We start from the raw sequence: 10,672 nt of genomic DNA, 5'->3' as shown, positions 1-10,672 counted from the left end.
GTTGAAGGGGAATCTATGCCACTTGAGTTATGAATAAGAAGGGTTTTTTTATGTTTTATTTTACAGTTTTGGCTTAATTACTGCTCTGTTCTTTCAGCAAATCACCTTTTAAGTCTCCATGCTCCAGTTAACATTAATCAATTACTAAATTAGTTGATAATTATTTCAATAATCGAGGCATAGAACATTGAAAAGTAGCAGATGATTTAAAAAAGACATTTTACTAGTAGGAAGCAACGACTTTGTTGTCCATATTGAAGTAGGGAGAGTGGCCAAGAGGGGGCGCTGTGTATCCTTTCCTGTCATTCACCAATAGTTCTGTGATAGTCTTCAGCAGCTGGATAAAATGGTAGGTTTGTGCAATATAACCTGAACGGATCAACGGAAAACTCCTTGGATAAATAATGATGAACAGTGGAAACTCGTGCGACAGAGTTGAGTTATAATCCCACTAAAAAAAACTCCAGTTGGAGCTGAGACGGGGATCCTCCTGCTGCCTCGCAGTGCCTCTCTCCTCCTCCTCGTTTTCCTCTTTTCCACCTGTGGAATGATGGAGCTGAAGCCTCCGAATCGCGATCTGCTGCTCCTGCTCTGCTTCAACTCTCTCTGTTGTTCAGCCATTGAATCGGGTAAGACTTCTGAGTTAAAAGCGAAAAGGTGAATGAACAGCTACGACACCGAGCAGCGTATAGAGTTGTGTAGACAGCAGGGAGTCAGTGAAACTCAATTAAAAATTAGATGCCTGACATGACGGCGAGACACGTCACTTGTTAGTCCTTGTAGTCTAGACGGTATATAAATGAATAAGGATAAGACTAAATCCACAAAAAACTACAGTAGATAAATACCTGTTAAATTACACATTGAGACAAATTTCTATATAATTTTAATTGGCTTTATTTAATCCGTTTTGTAATGATTGCCTTATCAGTTAATTTCAGTTTTATTAAATGCTTCTTTGCTGTTTGTTTTTTGTTTTTTTTAGCATATTTATTTCTTTAATGCTGTTTATTTCTGTCCTTTTTACATTTTTGTATGCATTTCTGCCTCATTATGCAAATGAGGGGGGGGGGGGGCGGTGTCTTCAGACTTAAACTTCTGCCGATTAGTTAGTCAGCATTAGACTCCATTAGCGCCAGTCAACGTGCTACTGGCCACAGTCACAACAAAAATGGCGACCTACAAGCTGAGAAATGTAGCGACTTTATATGAAAACAATTATGTAACTCAGGACTATTGTTCTCCTTGTGGACGCTCTGACAGAACGTGTGTTTGACATTCGACACAGAAGTCGACTGTCATCTGTGTTTTTCATCATTTTCAGGAAATTGGCTTCCGATTGCAGCTTCCGGTTTGAGAGGTTTTTAATGGCGATTCCTCTTAATTTTCATCACCGTGAGCTACAACGATCTAATACTGACTGTTCTCTTAGCTAGAACAACATGCACTACTACATTCTCACTTATTAAGTTTATGTTTTTCTTTATTATTATGTTATGTTCATACGTTTTACTGCGCTTAACCACTGCTAACTTTAACCAATTGTGCTAATTCATGTATCAAAACGTTCTGCTGGCGTTTTCTGCTATATCTTTTGCTAAATTTTACTACTGTACTTTTTAAAATATTTGCGCTCAGAGGCGCAAAAAGTGGGTATGCAGCGTATGCCGGTTATGTTTTCACATACACTCCAGCGCGCTACACGCTCCTTCACCTGTTGCACATAACGAGGTAAATGTAGCGATTTTTACACTTCACGCAGCACTCCTCCGGGGGACGGGGCGGGGGGCGCCGATTTATGTTTTCGCATCCACCTGAATAATGTGCAGTTGCGCCACTGTTTGCGCTATTATGCAAATTTCAGCCCCATTAAAATACATTGAAATTCTACAAAATTTCACAAAATCCTGCTAAAATATTCTGCTTTTTCACAGCTCATCACTTCTGTCTACTTCAACATAGAAACTCCGTTCAACTTTTCAATAAGTCACAAGACTTTAAACTATCTTCAAATGTTTTTTGATATCTCTTTTGGTTTTTCCACGATAGCGATCTAAGTTTTATGCAGATTTTAGAATGTTTTCAGGGTTACAATATAATCCTATGGTGGGATTCTTTAACTATTGTCAGTTATTGGTATAAACTCTAGTAATTGACGTGTTTTTAACTTTTCCTGGTTGTTGTCAAACACAATGGTGCTGTTTATGCATAATTACCTGTACAGAAATAATGCATGCTATATATTTTGCTATATTTTACTATTGTACTTTTTCAAATATTTCAGGTTTTATATAAAATGTGCTTCTGTTGAATTATGCTATATCTTTGCTAAATTTTACTGTTGTACCTTTTGAAATATTTCAGGTTTTATACAAATTTCTGCCTCTGCTGAATTATGCAGTACTGTAAAATATAGCCAGTTATACAGCAAAATATAACTTTTCTATATAGCAAAGTTTTTTTGCTACATTTTGCAAAAAAAGTTTGCTATATTTATTTTACAACTTTTAACTTTTTTCAACCCCAAAAAACCAACTTATTTTAGATGTTTATTATTAAACACTATGTAATCATAGTGTTTAATAATTAACACTATGATTACAATAGGCCTTCATGGCACTTTTGCTGCTCAGGCCTGATAACAAACCAAAGGAAAGAGCAAAAGACGAGGAAAAGAAGAAGTATCCTCTGGTCTAATTCCTTTTCTGAGCTGGTGGAATAAAGAGTAGTTGCTAAAGTAGTTTTTTTCAGGATTCTAAGTTTGTTCTAATCCCTATTATGGCTTGCTAGATAAATATAAATAAGTAAGTGTCCTCAGGACTTTCTTCAAATTTTTAATGTTCCTGTTCTGGAAGTAGTTTTTCTGGGGATTCTAAGTTTGTTTAACAGCCTTTAAAGTTCAGTATGTGTTCAATATTTTAAAATCTGCTATTTTCTTCACTAACAACCAGAAATAAGCACAAAAGAGACAATCTGATCAGATAACAGCCATTTATTTATTTACTGATTGCTACAAACAGTAGCTTTACTTATTGGGAAATAAGATATTATTACAGAGTAACTTGTACACATTAACTTAAATCCCCAAATAATTCACCTATAAATCAGAAAATGAATCAACTGAAAAGTGAAATTTAAAGATTAACTTGAACTTTATGATTTTACGATGCTGGGAACATTTAGCCACAATACAGACACCTAGCAACCTAGGGTTTATGGTTAATTGTGTCATCTATCCACTTCTTGTAGGCACAGACATCCAGGAAAGCACTTGGTGCACTGAGTGCATACAGTGGATCTCCAGTGAAGACACAAACGCCATACAGCCTGTTCTTGAACACAAATCCTCCACCAGAGTCACCCTGTCACAAACACAAAGCTTTTTGTTATTTTATTGCTGTGACTTATCCAGTAACGTAGAAACAATGTCTAAATTTTGTGCAGAAAATTGTTTAAAGACTGACGTACGAAAAACATGTCCTTCTTAGAGCTGCTCACACTGTACCACTTATGTTAACTGAAGTCAAAGTCCTTGTCTTTTGCCAGTAGCTCTTCCAACTTTTCATGTTTACCAATCTTAAACTCTGCACACTGAAGGTCATTTGGACGATGTTTGACTGTAGAAGAAAAGCAACATAAACATGTAAGGTCTGTTTAAGTGTTGACACATTTTGCTCAGGATATCGCCTTGTTATCTGTGATTATTAAACTGCAGGATGTTACTTGTATAAAATGTATCTTTTACATTTTTATCAAAACTGTCACTATGTCCTCATGGTTAATTTGAGACATATAATCTATGAAAAGCTTTATCTCCTCCCTTTTTTCTAGCTGTCTGCAGAAATGCACCACTTCAGGTTAAAAACAACCAATCAGAGCCAAGAGGAGGGTTTTAGTGCTGTCGATCAATGCTCATGCACATGCTGCACTGATATAAATTTGTTATAAAAGTATTACTGATTGCACTTTAAAGATTAGGTAACTTTATGTTATAAAAGGTAAAGTTTAAACAGTAATGATTTCCTGGTTAATGTCAAGTTGTCATAACAAAGACATTTTGAATAATGTCAACTTTGTATTAAAAGTGTCATAATTTACCGAATGACACTTTATGACAACAGTCATAAATATTCATGAAGGCTTATTCATGTTCATGACAGGTGTTATGTCATGTTTATGAAAGTGTCATGACAGTCTTATTCACCCCCCTTCAAATAAAGTGTTACCAAATATTTCAATACTTTACTTTTGAAAACTGATTTTTTTTTTCTTATTTTTTGCAACAGATATAGCTTGCTCTGTGAACATTGCCATATTTCCAAAATGGCATAAAATACACATTAAAATATACAAATGTTCAATCTAACAGTCTGAGATTTGACTAATTAGAAACATGATTGCGTATTCAGCTGTTATTCGGGAAAAAAACAACAACATCTCTTTTGTGGCTAAAAGTTAGTTTGGTATAAAGTGGAGCTTATGTACTAACAAAGGTCAAGTTAAGGACAAACATACGGCATGTATATAAAAAATTAGCAAAAAGCCCTGACTCTACGTTCTGAAAAATAAAGATTAATGGAACTAAAACCTCCTTCTTAAAAGAAACTATTAATCTTGCGTCTTTACAGTCCAAAAATATTACAAGAAATTTATAAGGAACATTGTGTTATGGTCAAAAGGACTCTGTCTTTTCTTTATGTGTTTGTCTGCTTTATCTGGTCACATGCACACAGCTGCATGCGTTTCTGTTTTTCTTTATTATTATAGGTGAGAATACATTACTGCATTCACGCTTAAGTTTCTGTTTTTCTTTTATTTCTTTTTCTTCCTGCTCATAATGATAGATGGAAGAAAAGGTTTGAACTTCCTCATTCTCTCTCTGCTCTTTGGTCCTCAGCTTCCTTTCCTGCTCCTCTGGGCATTGGGGCTGTAGCTCAGCTATTATTTGAGCTTTTGAGATACCACAACAAATAAGACTTAAGAGCAGCAACCAGTTCACAAGCAAAGCCGAAGTGAGAATTAAGGTTGGGTGATGTGCAACCGATATTCAGAAGTTCAACAAATGAAGATGGGTGATATATTCGCACAGGAGACCTATTTGGACACAACTTCCCCATTGATGTCACACAAATGACACGAAATTGGAAAATGACAGAAGGTTTCTAATTTACTCGGAGAGTAGTAAGGAGGACTGTGGGTTCAAAATAAAATGTTTGGTAAATTTACTAGCCCATTTCATAACATAATTTGGATTCATGACTATTCTACCTGTAAAAACTGAATTAGTCTAGTGCAGTGGTGCCCAAAGTCGGTCTTCCAGGGCCGGCATCCTGCATGTTTTAGTTCTCTCTCTGGTTTAACGCACCTGGATCAAATGATGGCACGTTAGATGACCTAAGAAGAACACTGACATGCTGAAAAGGTTGTTAATACCACCAGGGAGAGACTAAAGCATGCAGGGTGCCGGCCCTCGAGGACCGACTTTGGGCTCCCCTGGTCTAGTGTTTTGGGGTTTTTTACACAATGGACACAAAATGTGAGATGAGTCACCAATAAGAAAGCTTGTCCCAAACCATAGTGCTGCCCTTTTTTACTCAGTAATGTCCCATTGACATCAGCAATTCGGTGAGTACTATACGGTTTTCGTAAGCAGAGACTAGCTTTGATGTTTTGTATTTGTTTTTAGCCATTTCCCATCAACAGGGGCTCCTGCCTCCAGCCTTTGGGACATTCCTAGAGGTCGGACCAGGAAGATTTAGTTATTGCCAAGGGAAACGGAGCTAATAAACCCTGTAATGGTCATAAATTTCTTCATTATTTGGCCTATGGCCCAGAGCCAGTAGCTGGTAGACCAGTGAGTGAATGTGGGGCTGGAGGAGCTGGATTTCACCACCCATCTGTTCTGTTTTTGCTTATAGATGAGTGTTGAGTTGCTCCTCAGATTGTCACCACTCTGATCACTTTGCTTATTTATTTGCAAACCAGTATGATCTGTAACATTATTGAAATATTTAAGGTGGCTGTTAATTGTTCATTGTTAAAGTCTTTGTTTTTATTCAAATAATATTCTAACATGGAGACTGGCGAGGTGGGCCTTTATTTTTTCAGTCTAAAAGACAGAATTCAATAATGTTTAATATGTTCAACGGTTTTGGAGTGATATGTTTAACTGACCTAGTTCATGTTTAATTTGTCACATCGCATTACGATAATGTACAAATGACATCATGACTAGTGTGAGTCAACCAGGGTAAGAACAGCATACTTGGATATTAGTCCAAGAGGATTTAATTGTTCCCCTTGCAAACGGCGCTAATAAACCCTGTCATGGTCATAAATTGGGGGGGAAAAAAAGTAAGAATTATGTATTAAAAAGGTCCATTAAAAAAATATGGCAAAAATTATTTAAAATTCAAGACATTTGTTCTGAATTGGCACTGTATGAATAAAACTGAAATAAAACCAATGGGTCACTCTTTTAATTTGTTTAAAAAAGACAGGTGAAATCTCGTACAGTGTTTTTACTGTTCACCGGAATAATTCAGTAACTCTTTTTTCTTCTTTCAGTGAACCTGGTGGATTTCTGTGGCCAAACAATCCGGAGGGACGGAATGATCGTCAAGTCACACCAGGAATCCAAAAAGTACTACTTTGTGACCATGGGGACCGACTGTCACCTCACCATGCAGGCCAGCTCGCCTAAAGACAAGGTCCAGTTCTACTTTCGCTTCTTCCTAGTCTACAGTTTGCTCAGAGTGGCTCCTTTAAGCCCCGCCCCTCTCGTCCAAGAGTCCTCACATAGCTCCGCCTTTCTCAACTCAAGACTTGATCCTGTGTCCGGTGAAAGCCCAGAAGACCCGTGTTATGCCGGCTCCTACCTTCAGTTCTATGACGGAAGAGACCGGAGTTCCCCAGCTCTTGGGCCTCCTCTCTGCGGGAAGACTGCTCCCCGGCCAGTGCTGTCCACAGGAAACTACTTGACCCTGAGGCTGGTGACGCGGGGGACTCAGCCCAGGGTTGATTTTGTTGGAGATTTCACTTCCTTCAGACTGGGTAGGAGAGACACAGCGACATTCTGAATAAAGGTTCAACTCATGTTCAAACGGAAATTTAAAGGTAGAAGGAAGTCATGCAGCTATGTCACTTTGCTGCAGAAGGTGTCTTGAACATCTCCTCTTCAGTGGAAAAATTTAACTCGCTCTGTAAGAAATTAACTTCATTAGACGGTTTTAATTCTTAACAGAGAAACTTGCAACCTGCCATAGAGAATTGTTGGTTATTGTAACACCTAAGCAAGTTAAAAACGGCTTTCTGCTGCTGCATTCACATTTAGGAAAACCTTTTAGCCTCACAGTTTTTCTTGGTGTGTTTAAGAGTCAGCTGGGATGTGAGACCAAACAGGTGATGGTATGTAGGAGTGTAGTCTGAAGCAGTGGTCATGGTCATGTGTATTCATGGGTCCAGAATGGGCAACATAAAATCCTACCTGAAACTGCTGCCTAAGGATTGGCATAAATTCAATAAGGGTGTTATAGAGGTTAACGGCACCTGGATGGGCTAATCCAGGGTCACTAAAATAAATTTTTCTCTGGTTTCTTTCCTGATGTGACACTTGACGGGATATTTGGCTACATGCTGTCATTTGGTCATTGGCAGTGTTGAGAAAACTATGCAGGTTACATTGGCAATTATGAAGATTTCAGGAAAAACTAGTTCTGATTCCTAGAGACGGCATCCATCTCACTATGGGACATGAGCAGCTCTTGATTCTAGTACTCTGGCTGGATTTATTATTTCTCCAAAATACTGACAAACTTACGGCTGATGCTAGGATGCAGATTTGTAGTCGTCTTACCCTAGATGACCTCGTCTCACCTCCAGTAAAATGTGACGAATCATTGTCAGGGGTCTCTCTCTCACTTAGTGGTTCTCTCAATGAGGAGAGCACTGCGAGTTGTAAAATATGTCATTATGGTGGCAGTTTGCCTTTTAATGCAAACTTCTTGACACTTACATTTTCAGGGTTCAATCAGTCAGAGTGTAGAAGTGAGCCCTACTTCACCTGTAGAAATGGAAAGTGCATCCCCGTCAGTCTTGTGTGTGACGATAAAGACGTTGACAACTGTGGAGATGGAAGTGACTTGGAAGAAAATCTGACAACAGGCTGCAAAGGTGAGTTTGTGCAAAAACAAAACAAAAAGACCCCAAAGTGCCAAAATACATTTTCACTATTTTATCATTTTAATAAAATTGTGGCTGGACATCAGGTCAGCTTTCACCCGCTGAACGCTCGCCCCAGATTTCTACACCAAGCCTGTCCTTGGTGAGTCTGCCAACCCATGTTGGTGGGGCGTGTATGAACTGCAGTGTAACAGGCAGCAGTCTGAGGCGGGAGTCAGTAACTGGTAAGTACTGTTTGAAAAATAGTCTTTTTTTTTTTTTTTTACTCGGACAGGAGAAACATTGCAACTTCCAAACGTCCTCTTGGACGTCATGATTGGTGGATTGCTTCTAACCCTAAATAGTTACTAAAACTACCTGTACATGGCTTTATATAACCTGTGATAAGTCTACACAAATACCAATTCCTGTTTTGGCTGGCCTGTGAGTTCCTGGAAGTGTTTTATTGTCTGCTGTGAAAAGACTAGCCACCAGCAATTAACAAACACCTGATGGAACCCTAACCCATCAGCTTAGCTGATTATAGGAACTTCTGTATAAAATGTCTAAAAGGGTTGATAAAGGGGAGTTTCAGAAAGAGCAGGAGTTTTTAAAAATAAGAAAAGTCCAATTCCTAGACATTAAATTGCAAAGTCAAATTTCTTTTAAGTCATATTTGATAAATGCAGAATTTTTAACAACTTAAGGTAACGTGGTTACTGGACTGTGTTATAAAATGTCACTATGTGCCTGGAAAACACAACACTGCCCCTTTAAGAGCTGAGTTGGAAATGTCGCTCAGATTCAGCAGGATCTTTGGCATGTATTGAACTAATTAAACAGGAGACAGCAGAATAATCTGTGGAAAAATAAGAGACTGACTTTTTATTCTGATTGTAATCCAACATTTTACTACTGAGGTATTTTTATTGTTACTTTGCTTTAAAATTGGCAGATCAAAAACAAAACGAATCTGTTTTAACTTGACTTAAAAATCCAAATAAAAACAAACTTGCCCTCTCACCAGAGACGGCCCTTTCTGATCTCACAGCTTTTTGATTCATTGCTGTTTAAAAGAGAGTCGCTCCCCTATGAAGTAGAAAGAACTTTCAGCTTGACATTTCCACTCCTGATGGCAAACGTTTGGACAGCGCTGTAACTCTCGTTTTTTTTTTTGTTTTGTTTTTTTCTTTTCCTGACTGCAGCCTCCTCCTCCTCCTCCTCTTCCCTGCTGGCTTTGTACATCGTCCTGGGTGTAGTGGCAGGGGGTTTGGTTCTCTGCTGGTGCTGCTGGTCGCCCGCTTGGTTCCTGTGGCGGCTCAGCATCTGCCGCTTCTTGCCGTGCTGCAAGTCAACCTGCGCCTCCTGCACTTTCTTTCCCTGCAACTGTCCAAACACCAAGGAACAGCGAGTGGCAAAGGTCAGCCCTCACACGCTGGTCAGCAGGAACCCCACCGACCCAGCGGCCAGCCCCGGCGACAATCCTTGTTGACTGTGTGGACCACTTTCCACTTCCTGGTTTTGGCGTTCACAGACGCGGCGGTGCTCTGACCACTGGTCATGACAGCAAAACATTTATTCGTAGAGGTTGGTCCGATGCGGTCAATTTTGCGACCCCTTCATTAGCGGACGGCAGAAGGTCAGTGGGAGCTGGAGGAGCACGGTTTAGTTTTGTAGCCTGTTCAGCCCTGCATCAGAAACACTGGGCTTGTTTGAATCTGTAATTAAATTTGTTTCAGCTGTTCTCTTGAGCCACACGTACTTTCACTCTCCAGAATCAGCTAATAAATTATCTAAACTCTCGCTATTTACCTGTTGGCGACAAGAATACGTCAAAGTAATAGCAAGACCGGCTTGTTATTACCTGATCATGCTCGCAGTAAAACTGCTTAGTCTGATGTGTTTATTTGTTCAGCGCTACTCTACCGCCTTGCTTTTGCAATATGGCTGATCTTTAAACTGGTAAAGCAGGGTATGGTCTGCCTGTGTAGTTTGAATGTGAACTGTTTTGTTGAACCGTAATAAAACCGTATTTATCCTCAGTGTAGTTTACAAACTTCTCCCATTCAGCAAAGTGACTGGAGAAGGAAATTCAGAACATTGTTTAATGAGTTTATGTCTGTGATTTGGGTCAGTGCCAATTAGAGACGACTCTTATTGTAAACATGTGCCATGCAAATAAAACAAGTTGAATCAAAGATTTAATCTGAATGAGCTCAGTGATCTTTTACTCCGTTTTTGAAGTCACAATGCAGTCAAGCAACGATTCGGTCTCTGTTCTACGGCTTTGTTGACCAGAGACAAAGTTGTAGAGGAAGCAGCCTAAAGCAGCGTGTCACCTCATTTGTAAAAGATTTGTGTAAACTGCCAAATGCCTCAGATCTGACGTATTAATGATGAACCGACCGTGGAAACATCCACACAAACCTCGTGACAGCAAGGCTTACTTTGACAGACACAGAGGCCCAATTTCAAGACATGCAATTAAAGTCAAATTTTTTTTGAGTCATAT

General features: G+C 39.1%; 1 protein-coding gene across 1 annotated transcript; it reads left to right on the top strand.

The window, feature by feature from the left end:
* The first annotated feature begins 550 nt into the window (after positions 1 to 550).
* On the top strand, positions 551 to 10,358 carry ldlrad2 (low density lipoprotein receptor class A domain containing 2). The gene is made up of 5 exons (XM_088005963.1): positions 551 to 629; positions 6,568 to 7,053; positions 8,023 to 8,172; positions 8,268 to 8,405; positions 9,366 to 10,358. The coding sequence occupies exons 1-5, from the start codon at positions 551 to 553 to the stop codon at positions 9,650 to 9,652; spliced, it is 1,140 nt and encodes a 379-aa protein (XP_087862089.1). The 3' UTR covers positions 9,653 to 10,358.
* Positions 10,359 to 10,672: the final 314 nt, after the last annotated feature.

This window comes from Poecilia mexicana, unplaced genomic scaffold, assembly GCF_051168715.1.
Source record: "Poecilia mexicana isolate PSO_F unplaced genomic scaffold, ASM5116871v1 scaffold_5, whole genome shotgun sequence".
Lineage (NCBI taxonomy): Eukaryota > Metazoa > Chordata > Actinopteri > Cyprinodontiformes > Poeciliidae > Poecilia > Poecilia mexicana.
Note: the sequence above shows the minus strand (reverse complement) of the source record. Positions and strands in the feature narration are given on the sequence as shown.

Coding starts and splice junctions, on each gene's coding strand:
- ldlrad2 (XM_088005963.1), top strand. CDS start 551: ATGGAGCTGAAGCCTCCGAATCGCGATCTGCTGCTCCTGCTCTGCTTC. Junction 7,054..8,022: donor TTTCACTTCCTTCAGACTGG/GTAGGAGAGACA, acceptor TTACATTTTCAG/GGTTCAATCAGTCAGAGTGT. Junction 8,173..8,267: donor TCTGACAACAGGCTGCAAAG/GTGAGTTTGTGC, acceptor GCTGGACATCAG/GTCAGCTTTCACCCGCTGAA.